General features: G+C 42.0%; 1 protein-coding gene across 1 annotated transcript; it reads left to right on the top strand.

Annotated features, from left to right (window-relative positions):
- The first annotated feature begins 1,068 nt into the window (after positions 1–1,068).
- SDAD1 (SDA1 domain containing 1) lies at positions 1,069–17,974 on the top strand. The gene is made up of 22 exons (XM_037392417.1): positions 1,069–1,282; positions 1,460–1,564; positions 1,681–1,779; positions 1,902–2,012; positions 2,776–2,847; positions 2,939–3,039; positions 4,708–4,765; positions 5,635–5,709; positions 6,493–6,594; positions 7,078–7,147; positions 7,907–8,010; positions 8,745–8,802; positions 9,372–9,430; positions 9,814–9,890; positions 10,943–11,040; positions 11,444–11,520; positions 11,916–12,048; positions 13,465–13,562; positions 14,026–14,216; positions 14,741–14,825; positions 15,261–15,422; positions 17,652–17,974. The coding sequence occupies exons 1-22, from the start codon at positions 1,193–1,195 to the stop codon at positions 17,700–17,702; spliced, it is 2,076 nt and encodes a 691-aa protein (XP_037248314.1). The 5' UTR covers positions 1,069–1,192; the 3' UTR covers positions 17,703–17,974.
- The last annotated feature ends 1,198 nt before the right edge of the window (positions 17,975–19,172 follow it).

Below are 19,172 nucleotides of genomic sequence, written 5' to 3' on the forward strand. Positions count from 1 at the left end.
ATAATAAGCTATTCAATTGAAGAGCTAAGCCTTCTATTGCCTCATTTTAAAGGTAAACTAATAAAAGACACTGAACTAGAAAATCATTTAGTCCTTGAGGCTTCACACTTAATGCCAACCATTTCTATACACTCATCATTTGAGATATATTGTGAAATTGTTTCCCTGAAAACAGGAGGGGGAGGGAGTATGGCTTCTAGAGAGCTTTAAACCCTGTCCTCCTTTCCCCTGTGCCAAGGGCCCGAGGAAAATAACCGGCAGCTGTCAATTAGGTGGTGAACAGCGGCGAAGGAGAAGGAGTGCAAGTGTAAACTAGTAGTATTCAACTGCTCTCTTTCTTAGAGCAAGGGTGGCTGAGTGTTTTTGCCTGTGTGTTACGGGTCAGGCAGATGAAGGGTGAAAGGCAGGGTCTGTGGGGGATCAGCAGCACTTGGTAACACAACTGAATTTTTAGCTGTTTCTCATGTTGCTCTGTGATTGATTAAACTCAGCAGGGTGTGTAGCTCTCATCAGCTGTCCTTGATGTCATGTCATGGTCCTCGTGCATGCTGCTTAGGCTGCATCAGGTGAAACACTGCAGTGCTGTAAAGCACTGGGGTGGGGAACTGGGGGCGATGGGGTTCTTTGCTTTGCACACTTGGGTCTCGGCAGCTTGTCAATGGTGTGTGTTTGTGGTATGTGTCATGTGTTAAGGGCCAGATCCAATTCCTCAGCACTGCTGCAGAGCTGATGGCAGCACTTAAGTGTTTAAAAGCAGACTTTTCCCCACCACATTAGGATATGCGATCCAGCCAGGGCGACGGCAGGGTCAACTGCGCTGCAGTGACGCGATACAAGTGATCGGAAATCCATCAGAGAACTGCCGAGGAGGAAGCTACGTGCGATAAATTGGACTCGTATCGTATGTAACTTTGACGCGGTTGCCCGAAGCTTCTGTCGGGAGGAAGAGATAGTAGCAAGAACCTGTTGTTCTGGCTCCTTTCCCGTTCTGGCGGCAGGGAAAAAACAACGGCGAGCGCCCCGTAGGGGTACTGGGGGGGAGGACGTGGCGCTCGCAGGAGTTTGTCCCTTGGCGGCGCCTGTCGGTGGGGGGCGGGCCAAGATGGCGGCGGCCAGCTGGTAGCTCGCGTGTTCCGGGCAGGGGAGGCGGCGGTTTGCGGGGCCGGGGGACCGGGACTGGCTTGGTGCTGCCATGTCGGGCCGTCAGGGAAACAAGCTGCCCAGCAACCTGCCCCAGCTGCAAAACCTCATCAAGAGAGACCCAACCTCCTACACCGAAGAGGTGCGGAGCCGAGCGGCCCGAGCAGGGAGGCCCGGCCGGGAAGCAGCCGGCGGAACGGGGGGTTGGAGCGGCGGGCGGGAGGGGAGGTGTCCTGGGGGTGCTAAGGGAAGCCGAGGTGGCTTGGGCGGCACGTATTGCTCGTGCCGCTGAGCAGCCGTCACCCTGGTGTGTGTTCAGTTCCTCCAGCAGTACCACCACTACCAGTCCCATGTGGAGATCTTCACCTTCCAGCCGGACAAGCCCAGTAAGGAGCTGGCCGAGCTGGTGATGTTCCTGGCACAGGTGAGCCGCAGCCCTTCCAAAGGATGACTTTGGCTCTGGCCTCGACACTGTCATCAGCCACAAAGGCCTCACCAGGCCGTGTTTCATCTCGTTGGGCTGGGTCTGTCTCCCCCCAGGTTGCCCACTGCTACCCGGAGCACGTGGCCAGCTTCCCTCAGCAGCTGAAGGAGCTGCTCTCCTACCACCACACCGTGCTGGACGCAGACCTGCGCATGGTAAGACCCACAGCAAAAGGTGTTTGGGGCAGACCGCATCCTGTCATTAAAATAAGCCCTTTATGTGTGAGATTGGAACTTATGGTTTGCTTTGGTTCCGATTCCCTGTTTCTCTCTTACAGACCTTCTGTAAGGCTTTGATCTTGTTAAGAAACAAGAATCTAATAAGTCCAACCAGTTTGCTGGAGCTCTTCTTTCAACTGCTGCGGTGTCACGATAAGCTTCTGCGAAAAGTAAGGCGTGCTTACAAAAACCAGTCTTGATTTCTGGTTGGTTTTGACTGACTTGCCGCAAGTAATACAGCACTGGTGGGCAGCTGTTCCCCTTTCCTGGGTTACAAGTGAAGAACGCTTAAATTATCCCTGATTTTTCAGCAGCTGACAGTGCCAGAGGCAATACCCAATGTGTACGTGACTGGCAGTGAAGCACGCTGCTGTAAGCATCTTGACCACGCTTTTGCAAGCTGTAGACCTGTCCTACATTTGAAATTGAGCAGCTTGGGTGTGTCTGCAGGTGAAAACTATAAAGAGGTTGCTGTTGGAGCAGGTTTTACTGAAGTATTTGTGAGAACTTCTCAGTAAAACAATTAAACCCAAGCCAGCTGCTAGTTAAAGCTCTGTTTCAGGTTTTCTGCCCTAAAAGTGGAAATACTTGCTTTCTGCCCCCAGAATTACTAAACTGGCTGCCAGAAAGTGGCTGAAGGAAGGAGGGGTGGGGTTTTTTTAAGCAATACCTCATGCTGTTCATTCTCCTGCCTTACTGTACTATAAATTAAGTACACTTTTCAAATACATAAAAATAAAGCATGCATGAGACTTTACAGAATAATCTCTTGGGTTTCTTTTCACAACTATAACTTAAACTGAGAGTAATCTCGGGGGTGATCAGTTTGGTCTCTCATTTGAGTATGTAGAGACTTTGTGGGAATAGTAGCATATCTGCATTGTTTTCTGCCTGACTTGCATACGTTACCCCCTATTATCTGTCCATTTACAGACTTTGTATACTCACATTGTGTCGGACATCAAGAATGTCAATGCTAAACACAAAAACAATAAAGTAAACACAGTAAGTATTTTCGCCTCAGACATACTTCAATTTAACCTTTTGACGCCATGAAATAGCTCGAATAATAAATGTTTCCAAATTTTCTTCTTAGACACTGCAGAACTTCATGTATACTATGTTGAGAGACAGCAATCCCACTGCTGCCAAGATATCTCTAGACGTGATGATTGAACTTTACAGAAGGAATATTTGGTAGGTCTGGCAGGCTCTTACTGACTCCCCATTTGTCGTGGGGCAGCCATCCTGACATCACTCAAGGCATGTAGTGCAAAATGTAATGCAGGGGGCAGCGACTTTAATGTATTTAACTTATTTGTGTTCCAGTGGGGTTGTATTTTGTGGTACAGAATTTATCTGGGAAGAAATAGTCTTGTGTGATGCTTCAGAGTTATTGAGGTTGAATATTTGATGTTTTAGTTGAAAATGGTACATAAATTCTAGTGCATTTGAAACCGAAGCTGTGTGCAGCTTTTTTTTTTTTGAGCTTTTGCACATAAAAGCCACTAATATTAGCGTACAGCTTGTGCTCTACAGCGAAAAGAGGAATTTTGGTTTTTTTCTTGTTAAGTCTGTAAGTTCATTCTAGATGACTGATCTAGTGGGTTTGAGTTCTGGGGTTATTTTGTGAAGCTATAATATAGCAGATGGCAGCTTGAAAAATTGTTTAGATAAGTATTGAAAGGAGTAGAAGCACACCGAGTACTGTCAATTGCTGTCTTGTACCTAATATGTTGTTGAATCTTTATGTTGTATTACAAAATGCCAGAGCAGATATTACCTAGTGTTAAACTGCATGAGAAGATGGCAGTCTCTTCACTACCACTTTTTTTTTTGACTGTAAAAACATGTGAAAGACTTTCAATCCTTTCAGCCTGGGATTAAGAGCAACTGTTTTGCTCTTCCTGCTTCTTGAACAGAAACAAACTGTTTAAATGCAGCCCGTGATACTGCTGGCGAGCAGCGTGCCTACTGCTTCTTACATATCTGTAAAATAGAGCAGTGGCAGAGCAGTTGCAGTGCAGTTCTTGCATTTCTGACTCGGGAGAGGGTCTCTGCAATACCTGTGTGAGTTAAGCTGGGGTGTGAATGGCAACATTGCTCTTTCAATGTATTGCAGAGAAACCACCACTGGCAGAGAGGACGTGGTGCTGGTGTGTATTTGGGCATAAGAATTTTCATGTGTAGCGTTCAAAGAAATACTGCCTATTCTGTGGCACGAATTAAAAAAAATCACAGCAGCTTTGTGAAGATTTGGGTTTTTCTGGTGTAGTGAAGTGGCTTGAGAACTATTTTCCCTAAAAACCAGGGACTGCTGAAAAAAAAGTCAGTGTTGCTGTAAGGAAAAGACTTCTGCAGTTTTAAACAGTAAGTTTCTAAGTATATGAGACTTGGTATAAAATAGATTTAATTTCTGTGGCTTTATTTCATATAAATCCTTGGGTTTAGAGGATACTTTATCTCAAAACTATCTAGCTGCTTTTCTAATAGTAATTAGGATTCTGCTTGCTTGTTTGTTTTTCCAAGCAGGGTATTTATTATTTTTTTTATACCAGTGGAAAAGTGGTAATCTGTCTTCCATTACAGGAGCTTATTCTTTCTATCCTTTCAGTCACAGTGTGAACTAGATGGAACTCAAGTGTGTCTGTTCATTTAGATAAAGCTACTGCTACATTGGAAAAATAAAAGAAAATGACAGAAGCTTAGCTTTTTGGTTTGCAAATCTACTTGGAGCATTGAGAGACATGATTCTAATGAAGTTGCCTACTTCTTAGAAGTCACGTTTCATAAGACTTAATTTTCAGAGAATAACTTGAAATTGCTAAACTTGAAGTAAGAGGTAATGTGGTTTTTTTGTTCCAGGAATGATGCCAAAACAGTAAACGTCATCACAACTGCCTGCTTTTCAAAAGTGACAAAGGTGAGAACAGAAATCATTTGATAAAACTGGATGTTATTGGAGCTACCTTTTTTCTGTGGATGCAACTTTCTGTTTTGTAATTGCTAACAAGCTTCACTGATAATTTTTCTCCTGCTTGTTTTATTTTCCAAGTACCACTTGTGTTGTGGGAGGAGGCGGCATTTGGCTCTGAAGTACAAAGCAGCAGAATTGGAAGCTTAGCTTATAACAAGTGCAGGCTGGTGTGGGGAGGGTAGGTGTACTTTCTACTCAGAACAGTCAGAATATTGCCTCGTTATCATCAGCGTTGTAAGGCTTTTATTTGTTAAATGGGAAGAGAAGGGGCTTGAGTGAATCTTAGGCTTTCTGTCATCTGTGTCAGTTCTGCAGTGCTGGAGGCTTTAAAAACTTGTGTTATGGTTTGAGAGAAGTTCTTACGCTATGAAGGTCCAAAAGCTGTTCCATTCAATAAAAAGCCAACCAAACCTAACAAAAAAACTTCACCAACAAACTCATATAAACTCTTGGAGTTCTGAGCACTGGCTCAGGTATCAGCTGCCAGGAATTCCTGATAATGTGGCATAGAGCAATGACATTGAAATTGCTTTGCAGAAAGGCAGGAAGAGCATTTGCATCTTTAAACTTGCTCCAGGCATTGTGGAAGGCCAGCTGCTTTTTGACTCCTTGTGTGTCTCTGACTGTTGAGGGTGGGCAACAAAAATTGACTATGCAAAAACACCTGTGGGTTTCAGTCTGATTTCTTTTGCTTTTTGTTCATATCCATGCCTATTAAAAAAAAAAGAGTCTTGGCATAGCCTAAGATGTGGATGTAGAGCCGTTTTAAATACGCTGGTTGTTTTTTCCTGACATAAACTGACTTTGCTTTTCAGGTACTGGTTGCTAGTTTGAAGTTCTTTCTTGGAAGAGATGAAGATGAGAAACAAGACAGTGACTCAGAATCTGAGGTGACTGTTGTGATTAACTTTCTCCTCTCCATTCTTCAAACTCTTTAATAGGTCTGTCATCCTAGTGACCTGGGCTCTGCCAGTCTGTCTGCTTCTGTTACTTTGTTTTCCATCTTGTTTCCTGCAGATTTTCTCACACTTTACAAAAAAGTTCAATGTTTTTGACAGCTGGCCCCAACTGACAGCAGGATGCCTTTGCTGTCTGTCCAAAGACTAATGCTAAGAGCTCATTTGCTTTTCTTGTCTTGTAAAGGAGCAGGGACTGGTCAGTCTAGATCGTGAAGGCTTGCATTGCTAATGTGTAACATTAGAGTTGTGGGAAGAGGCTTTCACCTTGTGTATTGGAAGCTGGTGTAATTTTTTGGCTGGTTGTTTTATCTTCAGTTTTTCCTTTTGAGCTCCACTTCCCTTTTACGTACAAATAAATATAATTCAGTTACCTTGAGAAGGCTGATGACCTAACAAATTTAAATCTAGAACATCCTAATACAGGTTATCATTGTTTGTCTGTGACTGAACAATACTCTCAAATTAATCAGCTGTAAAAACCACTCTGTTCGCGTGCTGTTAACTGTTCCATGATTTCTTGTATGCAGGTGTGTGAGTGATTTTATGGAATCGGGATCTTAAATGCTAGTATTTCTGTATGAGGAAGTTTAGGAAGAGGGAGAGTTTTCTGTTGTAGTACATGATCCTGAAAAATACTGATACTTTTTGTTTCTCTAATTCCCATTTGAAGCCTAATGTCACCTGAGTCTTGTTGTCCTTGCATTCTTTCTCAAGGACGATGTTCCCACAGCCAGAGATCTGATGATGCGGTATGCAACTAACAAGAAAACCACCAAGCGCAAGAAGAAACTGGAAAAAGCAATGAAGGTTCTCAAGGTGAGGAGAGTGGTGTTGGACTTGCCAGCATTTTAGCTTAATCCTTCCAGTGCAGAAACCTTGCTGTTGCCCTTGTTGACTTAGCTACTGGTTGTCATCCCTTCTAGGTAAAGTTCCTCAAGTGTTTTAGCATCCATTGGCCAGATGTAAGCCATGTTTACCTGGAAAAGAGCTGTTTTGAAACAACTTAGACCCTAAGTTATGAATTAGTTGTCCTCTGGGTACCCTTTGTGTGGTCCCCTACTTTAAAGTATGTCTTGTCTTGATAAGTTACTACTTAATGCAGCTCCTGTGGCCTCTTAGGTCAGGTGGCAGAAAACCCTATGCAGCTGAAAAGAGTGATTGTTTACTTGTCAAAATCAAAGTGCCTCTGCTTGAAGAGAGGAATGGTAAATAGCAGCTTTTAACAGCAGCCTGAAACTGAAGCACTTACAGCTTTTTCTTGGAAAGAAAAAAATGTCTCTTACTCTTTTTGCCATGCAGAAACAGAAGAAGAAGAGCAAGCCAGAGGTGTTCAACTTCTCTGCTATTCACTTGGTTCATGATCCCCAAGGTAAGCATGCATTGTGTTTTGTCTTTTTTCAAGTTATGTGTTAACCCCAGACACTTAGACACAACTCTGCAAGGAGAATGACAGTGAATAGTAGATAGGAATGTGACAATGTGATACTTGTAGCGTGCTTTATCCTAGAGTTTCATAGCACTTCAGAAAAAGTGAGATTGATCCTGTTGTGCTTGTTGTAGTGCAACACTTGTAGATAGTCAGAAAAGGAAGGAGCAATGTTATATCATCTTCAGGTTGGTACAGATCAGGACATGGCGCTCTATCCATTTCTTGTATGTGTGAAGACCATAATTTGGTGAACGGGGAGTAGTTCACTAGTTTCTTTGGCTTATCCCCTTCAAAAATGTATTTCTATTACTAGTCTGCTCTTTGACTAATATCACTTGACTTGTTCTTAGTCCGATCTAGTGTATCTCTGGGGTTTTTGTTTGGGTTTTTTTTCAGATGAACCCAAAATGTATCTGAAAAAAATAATTAGCTTTAATACTGACCCTGTGCTATGATGTGAAACTTCTGCTTGTTTTCCTCTCTGCTAAACTTGTGCACAGCTTTAGACCTTCTAGGCATGTGAGAAGAAGAATAACCCATTGAGAGAAGTGCTCTGGCCGCCTTTTAATTTCTTCTGTGCAAGGGCACTGGGTCTTAAAAAAACCCAAACCAAACTGACTGCCTTTTTTAACCTAATCCCAGCTGAGTGCTGCATTGTGTTTTTCAAGTGTACTGCAAATCTTTTACTGTTTCTTCTAGACTTTGCAGAGAAACTGCTGAAGCAGCTGGAAAACTGTAAGGAACGATTTGAAGTGAAGATGATGCTCATGGACCTAATATCTAGGCTAGTTGGAATACATGAGGTACGTACTCTGATGATTTTATAATGGTCTGATGGTAGCTAGCCTCGTTTGGGTGATGGCATGCTGTGGCCTTGTGCCTCTGGAAAATGAAGTTTAATTTTTGTAGAAGTTGAAAAGTGCAGATGCGTGGTCAGGTAGTTCCCAGTAGTCCTTGTGGAATGGTGCAGTGGCATAGATTTGTGTGGTACTAAGTGAGCTCTCTAGAGAAAGCTCTTGGCTTGGAATAGCTGAGCTGTCTCTAACAAATAGGAGGAGAACATGTCTTTTTCGAGACCTGCATGCTCGTAGGAGGTTCATCAAAGGAGAAAGGCTTTTCAAAGGAGTCCAGCAATTGCTTATGAAGAGCGCACTCTGCAGTGCAGCCAAAATGTTATCAAAATTACTGGACTGTCTTTCTGTTTTGAGAGAGAAGATTGTGTTGCCAAGGCAAAGGGAAGTGGCACGTTGTAGGATTGTGCAGCAGTGTCCTAATTTGAATTCTGTGCAGTCTTAATAGGAACCACTCTGGATTTCATGGAGCTTGGGACTGAGCCTTACATTTCCTTTGTACAAGTCATATCCTTATCTCCATGTATTCTCCTGTCTTGAGTTTGATATGTGTCATGCAACAAAATCTAAGGCATTTGGAGAGCACACTGTATAGAAACATTGATTGTTTTACAGTGTATCAGCCTGTGAAGGTGATACCAAGTTAAAAGACAAGCAGCTAATCTGTTACAACTCCTTTCTTGCAGCTTTTTCTTTTTAATTTCTACCCCTTTGTTCAGAGATTCCTACAGCCCCATCAGAGAGGTGAGTAGCTACTAGTAGGTAACACTGCTGGTCCATCGTGTCATATATACAGCCAGTTCTTAGAACTGGTGCTGCAAATGAGTATTGGTAGCAGTAGCTTAGTAGCAAATAGGAGTAGTCCAGAGAGTGTGGCTGAAGGAAGTAAAAGGCCCTGACGGCCAGAAGTGCAAAGCGATTTGGATTATATGGAAGTTGTGTCCACTCAGTGCTCCTTACCTGAGCATTTGAGAAACTCCAGCGATTGAATAAAATGAAGCTACTGAGTCCCTAGTTCCTTTCAATCCTGGCTAGCTGAGCAAAGCATGACTGCCTTCTGCTGCTTGTTTTACTGGTGTTGCATTCTAGCTCTAGAGTGTTTCTTATTGTCTTACCTGGCTATTAAAGGCCTGCACTGCTGCTGGGGTGGAGGTCAGATGAGTTCCTAATGCTTGGTGGGAGAGGAGAAATAGTTATCCCAAATAGCTTTAGACTGAAATAGCTTTGAGACTTTGAGCAGCTTGTTGAGTTAACTGTTTCGGTAGGTAAGTTTATCACTCCAGCTTTGGATCTTTTTCCCGCTTTTCTTCCAGAAGTGACAAAGATTCTTCTGTTTGCTGCACAGGCTTCGCATCAGCTAGTACCACCTGAGGTCAGTACTATACCTATACTTGATGATGTTAAAAATGGACAGCAGGCCAGCAGGGAAATATAACTGAATGCGTTTTGGGGGAGGAATGAGAGGGAATCTGGTCAGACCCTTTGTCTTTAAAAGCTCATGGTAATTTTGGCTACTTCTGCAAATTCCAAGAGATTGTTTGGTATAAAGGGGAACTCCCCCCTACAAACTCATGGCTGATGTTTTAATTTCTGTGAGAGAATTTGTGTCTAGAAAGTATTTGCAGGCTATAAAGTGACAAGTCCTGAACTCTGTTTTTCTGTGGAAAGGGCTCTGTTGTCTGTTAATAATGTGTACTAATTTTCATTGTTTGATTAAATAGTCATTGTCTATTGAATCTTCTTTCTTATTTTCAGATTATCCAGTCAGTGTTAATGACGATTGCCAACAACTTTGTCACTGACAAGAATTCTGGGGAGGTCATGACCGTGGGGTGGGTACAGAATCTTAACAAAACTGTAAAACTCTCTGAACATGGAAAAGTACTTTTCTTTTTTAAACCATCTGAACTCAATCCTGTTGTTCATACTACGCTTTCAAGAACCTGCTTGAATAAAAAGAACTTAGGACAGTATCGCAGCATAAACTAAATTCCCCAGATGATGGGTTTCTGTGCTTAGTGCTATGACTAACTTTTCTGGATTTCATGATGGTGTGGGTTTTTTTGCTTTTTTGTTGGTCTTGCTATTGCTACTTTGAGGGCTGACCTCTTGTCTGTGAAGTAATACGTTTGTATATACTCAGTGAGAGGCTAGCATCACCATTCAGGACCCTTAACTTCGGTGTTTTATGGATGAAATTTCACTACTGTCAACAAATTTAAATGTTGTTGGTAAAGAAACTGTAATGTTACTTTCTTTGACTAGTCAGGAGAGGTATTTGTGAAAGCTCACATGTAATTGGAGAATGATCACTAAATGTAGAAGAGAGCTGAAATGTCCTTTTAGACAAAGCACTCAACAGAGGCAGACTATTGTGTGTAGACATGTTGTGAATGTTTTGTGAGATATTCCTTTTCCTCTTGGCATGGTGTTAATCCAGGTATGTAGCATACTGAGTGTCTCCATGAAGATGGTTTAAAAGGGAAATCATGTCAGCCCACAGACTTCTGTTAGACTGTCCTTAGCCTGCTCATAGTTGACTCCAGAACTGTTTCTTGATTTATTATTTTTCTAATTGTTTTTTCCCCTTGGCCTAGCAATTGTTTGACTGCTTTTCCTGTCTGCCTGGACCCAGACTTCAGTTGCAGAATCCTGAGGCCTAGGATCAGACAGAATAATAGCTGTAGAGCATGGGGCAAAGATGGAGGGTTTGGGAGACCCATGGCACAGAGAGCTCCTTGTGATGCTCTCCTCTGGCACACTAAATATTGTATAAATGCTGTATAAGGTTCTTCAAGTTCCAAATAATTCAGTCTGTTACTGGGCTAGTGGGAGTCTCTCCAACTGTGGTGTTCAGAAAATAATTCACTTCCAATATTTTTAGAATCAATGCAATAAAAGAAATCACTGCGAGATGTCCATTAGCCATGACTGAAGATCTGCTCCAAGACCTTGTTCAGTACAAGACTCATAAAAACAAAAGTAAGTGTATTACATGGATAGGACTTCTAAATCTTTTTTTTCTTCTGTATCATCTGGTCCTCCATTGTTACAGTGATGTCTTAATTGTTTGTGTGCTGAGAGGTATAATTTTCAATATGTCTGCTGCATTTCTCTGTATTTTGTGTGTGTATACACAGAGTAGTTATGGCAGGGGAACTTAATTGACAAAACTGAAGAAGGGAATCTGCTTGCTAAGATTTAGCCCTAGGGAGGAGCCGGATCCTGCACTGGAGAAATCAGAGGGAGCTATAATTTCAGAAAAGGCACAAGCAGGCTGTAAATACTGTTTATCTGAGTGGAGTTTCAGTTTGCTCATATTTCTGCTTTTTTTTTGTCATTATCCTGACTCTCCCCCCCCCCCTTTTTTTTTTTTCCTGGGTAGATGTGATGATGTCTGCAAGGACTCTGATACACCTTTTCCGTTCTCTGAATCCAGAGATGCTGCAGAAGAAATTCAGGGTAAGTGTTGTTTTATGTGCATTGCATTCACCATAAACACAGGCTCGTGGGCTCAAAAAGGACTATGAGAACTAGTCTCACAGCCCCTTGAGAATGAGGTGGAATCATGCCTGCATTCTTTCCCTGCCTGCTCCCTTGCTGCCTTCTGACATGGCGTGCTATTATTTCAAGATTTCCCTAGTTCAGATTTATCAAACTCATTAACAGAAGAATCACACTATAGAAGCATGACTGTCTTCCTAGAGTTTGTTCAGCTTAGTAATTTAAGAACTTGTCTTATTTCATCAGGCAGAATTTATCTTTTGCACCTGCAACCTCCTCTCCCCCAGATTTTTTCATGGATTTGTGGGCATTAAAATAGCAGCCTGCTTAATGTGTTTTTTGTGAACTTACAGGGTAAGCCTACTGAAGCCTCGGTGGAAGCCAGGATTCATGAATATGGAGAACTGGATGCCAAAGATTATATTCCAGGAGCAGAAGTATTGGATGTTGAGAGTGAAAAAGGAAAGGGAGGAACCCAAGAGGAAGGTTGGCCTTTTTTAATTTACCACTTCTATTCTGAGCATCATTGTTATGAAGATTTTCTTTGGACATAAAACTTAGTGTTCACATATTTAATTTGCTGCTGTTGCATGCTGCATGGCTTGCATGTGTTTGTATTTGTCCATTAAGTACTGATACTGTCCTTGAGTAAGTGCAACTTATCCAGTGAAGTCTGTTACTGTGTGTTGCTTTGCATGGTAGACACTGAGGGATGGAAAAGTAGAGGGACAAACATTGTACAGCTGTGAAATTTGATGTGTACAGCTCTTCCTAAAGCAAAGGTTTTGTTGCGTATTATAAAACACTGAAATAGTAATTTGAAATAGTATTTGGCCGCTTTAATTCACTTCTTGTGTAAATGCTCCACGCAACGTGAAACTCCTGCCTAAATCAGGAAAAAGCCAGAATAGTCTGGCAGATCAAGTTTGAGTGCATTCAAGATTGTGCAGTGGAAGTGTACTGAAGGAATAAACACCCTGATATATCGTGTTTCTTATGCATGTGAATACAACAATTAGTGTAACAGTTGTCTTTGCTTCAGTTTCTGAAGCTGGTAACTTCAGCACATCAGTCAGTTTGAACAACAGTGAAGAGCAGCAATGCATATACTGTAGAAAGTAACTTAGCTATAAATTGCTTTGCTTCCCTCCTTGGTTTAGATAGCAGGGAATACCATGACTGAACAGTGTAATAAGGATTAGTACCTGTAAACTACTCTGTTTCTTCAGAGGTTGTTCCACATGCACTTTGTTTTGAGGATCTCTAGCTTCAGGTGAGAGTTAAGCTTTGCAAAGCCTAGCATTATGGTACAGCTTGCTGCTATGCTGACTTGTTGCAGGCTGCTTTGAGTATTTTCTGTGGCTGGCTTGGTTTTGAGTGAATGAGGTGTACGTAAATGCATTTCCTCTAAAGGCTTTTATCACCACTTTTCCAGCTTTGTTGAAAGCTCGTAATAAATGCATGCATTGAGGCAACAGCAGCTCACAGTAATGACAAAATACACAAGGTCTTTTAAGCAGTCTGTTGTAGGAGGTGCCATATGCAGTTATTGCTATAAAAATTGGTGTCCATAGCTGAATGTGCATGTGATGTGGGTGTGCCAAGAAATCAAAGCTGGGGTTTTTTTTGCTCAGCTCTGAATTGGTTGCATGCCAGATGGAATTTGGTAGCTGAACTCGCCGGTGGGCAAGCATGGGAGCTGCTGGTCTGTTCAACTGTGGATGTCTTCTAAAAAATCATTAACTAAAAGGGATCAGATGTATGAAGTATCTTATGCCTTTGTAATGTCTATGTAGCTCTAAGACTGGGACGCTGAGACCCTACAGCTTGCCTGTTATTTCAAACTCAAGCAGTTAAGCCAAATCTGGTTTAGCAGCTCTGTGCCCTTCTTCCCTTGAGCAGATGGATGGGAAAGTGCTAGTCTGAGTGAGGAAGAAGATAATGAAGATGGAGAATGGATTGATGTGCATCACTCCTCCGATGAGGAGCAGCAAGAAGTAGTGAGTGTCTCTTACCCCAAAAACAAATGAGTATTGTTAATAGCAGACCAGATTCTCTTGCTCTGTACCTTGATGTGGCTGCTTATAAATAACTCTACAGGGCTGTGGAGTAGCTTGACCAGAATCAGTGAGGTTGAAGTACTATTGAGCACCTGTGCTGAAGTATGCGTCTTGTTAGAGGGAAAGGGAGAGACTGGGGAATTCCATCCCAGGGTTCAATTCCTTCAAAGCTATGATACTTACATGAGTGCTTTTATTCACTCTGAAATATGGAGTGGATGTACTACTTTATTCTAATACTACATGTTGGATATAAAACTAGGAAGAATCCTAACAGCTGGTTGTAGCATTTCCCAACAATATTGCCTCTACGTAGGTATTTGGGAGGCAAGGATCACGGATCACAACACAGGAATTGTTTGCAAAGCTATGCGTGATTCTTCTTTTGTACTTTTCTCAAAAGGCAGAGAAGGTGAAAAACATGCCCATAGAGGAACGAAAAGCCAAAGCTGCAGCAGTCAGTACAAGCAGGCTGCTCACTCAAGAAGACTTCCAGAAAATACGTCTTGCCCAGCTTTCCAAAGAACTTAATTCTGCACCTGGCAAAGCTGCAAAGAGGAAAAATATTGAAATAGATGATGAAGAGGAGTGCAGGTAGGATATGGACTATTGTGACAAGTGCTTTCTCTTCCCTGTAGTATCTGGTGATACAGCTTTTAATTGCAGCAGGGCACAGGGTGCTCTGCTGCTGCTCCGTGTTCCCTGGTGACGGCTAACAGCCGCACAGCCCAGAAAGGATCCTGGGCCCCCAGGGGATTTGTTTATATTTGGGAGAAAAGACAAGAGGAGCTGATGGAAACTGTGAGACTGTTCTGCTTGTTCAGACCAATAGGCATGTGGGGTGTTTTTTGTAGCAGTAGTTGCATGGTTATACTTCCAGAGTTTCTTAAACTTTGTGGACAAAGCAGGACTTGGGAAAACAGTAAGGAGAGACTTTTATAAAGGTTGTCCCAAGCATGAGGATTAGCCTGAGAGAGAACAAGAAGTGCTTGTGTGAAAGTTTCTAGGAAGACAGTGGTGTAAGAGATGGGTGAGGGGCAAAGGGTTGAGATGGAGCCTTGTTTTTCTTGCTAGATGAAGCTTTGTGTGTGATGGCCTTTTCTTGGATTTTTGTGTAGGGGAGAGTTGCTTTCACTCAGAGATATTGAACATCTGCATAAGAAGCCTAAATCGGACAAGGAGACCAGACTGGCAACTGCAATGGTGAGGAACTACGCTATTTCATATCCTCTGTCTTTCTCAATATGGGTTTGTGGGTGGGATTGGTTTGGATTGCTGTCTTCTGCAGGAGGGAGGAGGTGGTGGGGTTGCATCTGTAAGAGGGTGCCCAGCTGCCGTCTGTGTTGTGAGAAATGTTTTGTATTTGTTTTGCTTTATGTTTTATCTTGCTGTTGCATCTTGGCTGTAAAAAATAAGTAGCCTCTTGCTGGTCACAGGTGACAGTGAAAATATAGACACACCCAGTCTTCACTGTGACTCAAGAAATACATCCACGGTGGAAGAATGCATATAATATACACAAAGTCATACTGAACCTGGGTTTATTGTTACTGCCATAGAACCTGTCACCTTAGCAGCTGATGTTAACTGTAGGGAAAGGGACATGACCCTGTTCTTATATTACATTGTCTATTCTAGGCTGGAAAAACAGACAGAAGAGAATTTGTGAAAAAGAAAACAAGAATTAACCCATTTGCCAGCTCTTCCAACAAAGAAAAGAAAAAGCACAAGAACTTCATGATGATGAGATACAGCCATAGTGTCCGGACGAAAAATAAGCGTTCTTTCAGGGAAAAACAGGTAATATTTAATGTTGAAAATAGATGGGGCTGTTTGAGCGAGTTACCTTACAATGCAGGTGAAGTGCTCTCTGTCCTGTGCCCTAAGTCATTGCTGTTTGCTTTGATGGATTAATTGCTGGAAAGGCCTGTGGGCTGGGTGGCTTCTCTTGAATCTTACCCCTGAGGAGGGATATCGGAGACTGTGGTGGTAAAGAATGCTTTTGTCAATCTTGTATATTTTTACTATGCATCGAGGACCAAGCCCTGTTGCAAAGTCATGCGTAGGTTAGGAAGGCAACTATAATGTGGTTTGTTTTCCTTTATGTAAATTAAAGAAGGTCATATTAGAACCCTGACTGTAATCCTGTGAGAGAAAAAATGTTTGCCTGATACAGAGGACTTGTTTTTCAGGACAAGCTTTTAATGCCCTTCTTCACTCTCCATATTTGTTCTTTGACCTTTCTCCCGTTACTGTCATGTTACGGACTCCTCTGTCCTGGCGTTGAGGTCATCTAATAGCTTGTCACAAATGTACTTAAAGCACAGACATAAATGTATGCTTCCTGAGCTAAAGCTTGGCCACAGCCCTTGTGAAAGGGTGTACAAGCTACAAATATAGATTTGGCAGTCCAGTTACTGTGTTCCTGCAGGCAAGCTGTGCCAAGGGTAGCTGAAGCGATATCTAAAAGGCGAGGCAGGAACTTCAGGGGATGACTTTGCTCCTGGAGGTGCTGGGCAAGGAGCCCACAGAGCTCTACCAGGTGACTGGGGTTAGGTGAGCTGGCAGGAATGGAGTGTGGATGGGGAAGCTCCCCTGCTCCTGTGATCCACCTCAGCTGGGTGGCAGCAGGCATTATTGCCTGAGCTGTGTGTGACAGCTGTTGCCAGAGCATTGCGGTAGGCATACTGCCTTGCCCTGTTTCACCTTGCTGTGTTTCACCTTGTACCAACAACAAAAATCTGTTTAAAATCCTTTTATCTAGCCTGGCAGGTGGCCAGGGTTTTACAGGGTGTTATAAAATTAAAATCCTTTGAACAGGTTCCAAGAAAAACTTCTAGAGTAATCAGTTATGCAGGGGTCTTGTTTCTGCACAGTGTTAATTTTTGTGTTTTCTTGCTAGCTTCTGTCTTGTGCTAGAGTGCATTCAGATGCTTCTTTTACAAACCCTCCTTTGTGAGTTGTTTCCAGGATTGTATCATTTGGTTAATGTGTATTTGTCTGCAATTTGTTGCCTTAAGAGCAGCAAGACTGAAAGTGTTTATAGACCAAACAGAGAGAACGTCTTAAGTGTTCCTGTTAAACAGGAAGACTTGGAGTAATACCCTCTGTAGTCTTTTTATTTGCTGTCATTCTGCCTCACCTTAAGTAAGGCTGACCACGCTAACTCAGCTCTCAAAACACACAAAAAATGTCACAAATTAACAGTCGAGGCACTTTAAGGAAACTGCTCTTTACCATGATTCTTATACTTTGCTCACTTCTTCTAAAAAGCCATCTTAAATGGTTTCAGTTTTGACTCCTGGTTACTGTTTTGAGTTTAAATGTTATAGCTAAACAATGAAAGAATTGTTTTTTCATACTTTTTTCACTGCAGTTAGCCCACAGCATCAGTTCTGTTGACCATGATTTGAAAATAATTGTTAAAAGTGGGTTGGAGTACCATAATTGCAGGATACTCTTGATCTGCTGCTCTCTTTGGTGGTTGAATTTTAAGAGACTGTTGTCTATAGTCCAGAGCTTACCAACTAAAACATGTCTGAAATACACAACAAAATCTCTTTAGGGTGATACAGCACTTGTAAAAATTCTAGCATCCCTCCTTTCCCCTTTGAAAAGCTTTGTAATACTCTTTCAGAAAATGCCATTTAATCCTACTTACCTCTCACCTGGACTGAAGTCTTTCTCTTGATGTCTTCTAATTGAATATTAGTGAGGCAAGATCAGTTTGTTACTCTACAATCTTTTTCATTATATAGGTTTTCCTAATGAGGTACTGAAACATGTTGATTTTTTTGAAATCCAGCTCTTTCTTTAGCTCAACTTGGTAATACAATTAAATAATCGCTGCATTTCTGTCACAGTAGTCATTAGCATTTGCCAGTTACTGCTCCCAGTTTTATCTGATAAACTATTAGTGTGTTTCTCTGAGGCTGAAGAAATTGAAGAGGGTTGTTGATGTGACAGTGTTGTTGTCTCATTACTTAATATTCTCCTTACCTGAATATTCCACTCTTGTTTCATATTTAGCTGGCTCTTCGGGATGCACTTCTGAAAAAGAGAAGACGGCTGTTGAAATAACAGGAACAGAAAGGAGTACTTAATCACCCTTGAAGAAGTAGCCTTAGAAATGCGTATTTCCACCCACCACCACCCCAAAAGAAAAAAGGGACTGAAATGCCTTATGGATTTCTCGATTCTTCAGAATTATAAACTGAACACTTTGAAGCTGTTGGATATTGTATGTATAGGACAAATGGAAGAGGCCTTAGTCCTTGCAGGATTATTTTTTTTAAAGCATTCTAGGGAAGAAGGCAATTATCTTTTATTAAATATAATTTACTTACACCTGATTTTATATGTGTAATTATTAGAACATACAACCTTATGTAAAAATATTTTACATGAAGCAATTAATGAATAGGTAATTGGAAGGAAAAAATATTCTGGCTCGGTCTACAAAGTATGTGTATATGATGTCTGTGCCTGTCTTAAGGATGTGATTTTACAGACTAAGCCATTTTCCAAGTGGCTGTTTTTTACCTGTTTAATGAAACCGAATTGTTGTAATACAGATAAATTACAACAGTGTAACAGCGTACAGTTAGTACAAGTGAGCAGTTAGGAGGAAGAACAGTCTCATTATGGTTTGTGAAGAAAACAAGAATAACATTGGTATATGGGAGATGGTTTTCATGTTGCCATTTAAATAGGAAGGTAGCATCATATGCAGGAGAACTAAGGAATCTTTATGTTCCTGTATCAATGCATCTCATGGTGGGACTTGCTGGTGTTTGATTTTTGAAGTACACATGGATATACTGCCACGTGTACAGATCCACATATAAGTAACATGGATCTGTGGATTCTTTACGCCAGAGGTGGAACTCTTGCTTCAGCCTTGACTTCCGCTAGGACCATTGATGGGTTCTTACCCAGCCACCTGCTTTAATGGAATCTTGAGGGAGTTACAACACCTCTTGCCTCATTGTGTTTGAAATGGGTTTTCTTGTGTGGCCAAAACAGGTGCCACATGCACAATATAATGGAAAAGCATTTGGGAGGGTGGCTTTTTTCTTTCCTTCTTAGGAAACAGTATTAATGTTTGTATTCCACATGGGAATGCACTCAGCCTAGGTAGGTTTGTTATGTTGAATACACAATTGTATTCACTTTAATTCTGATTATTTTTGTTGGGGCTTTTTTGTTCTGTTGTCACATCTTGCTTCCTAAAGCAAAAAAAACCAACCACCTTAGAGCCTTCAGCGAGAGAGAAGAAAAAAGTAGAAACTTTATGCATCTTCAAATGCTATATTTAAATGCAGTGCTCCTGCTGAGGGAAGGGCAGGGATTGCTACTTGGGAATGACAGCCAGGAGCTGGCCCTGTGGAGGATGTGCAGGTGGGAGCTGGCGAGGTGAATGGATGCAGAGGAGCTGTGGCAGTGTGGGGGACTGAGTGTGGAGCAGGGGCTGAAGAGGCCACAGCAAGTGGAGGACATGCACTTTTACATCTAAAACCTGTTTTACTGTTTCTTTTTTGTCCTTGAACA

The sequence above is a fragment of the Falco rusticolus genome, chromosome 1, assembly GCF_015220075.1.
Source record: "Falco rusticolus isolate bFalRus1 chromosome 1, bFalRus1.pri, whole genome shotgun sequence".
Taxonomy (NCBI): domain Eukaryota; kingdom Metazoa; phylum Chordata; class Aves; order Falconiformes; family Falconidae; genus Falco; species Falco rusticolus.

Bases quoted from the DNA above. Each gene is read 5' to 3' on its own strand.
- SDAD1 (XM_037392417.1), top strand. From the start codon at position 1,193: ATGTCGGGCCGTCAGGGAAACAAGCTGCCCAGCAACCTGCCCCAGCTG. The intron at 2,013-2,775 runs GTAAGGCGTGCT...GTCCATTTACAG, and splicing joins ACGATAAGCTTCTGCGAAAA to ACTTTGTATACTCACATTGT. The intron at 9,891-10,942 runs GTGGGTACAGAA...CAATATTTTTAG, and splicing joins GGGGAGGTCATGACCGTGGG to AATCAATGCAATAAAAGAAA.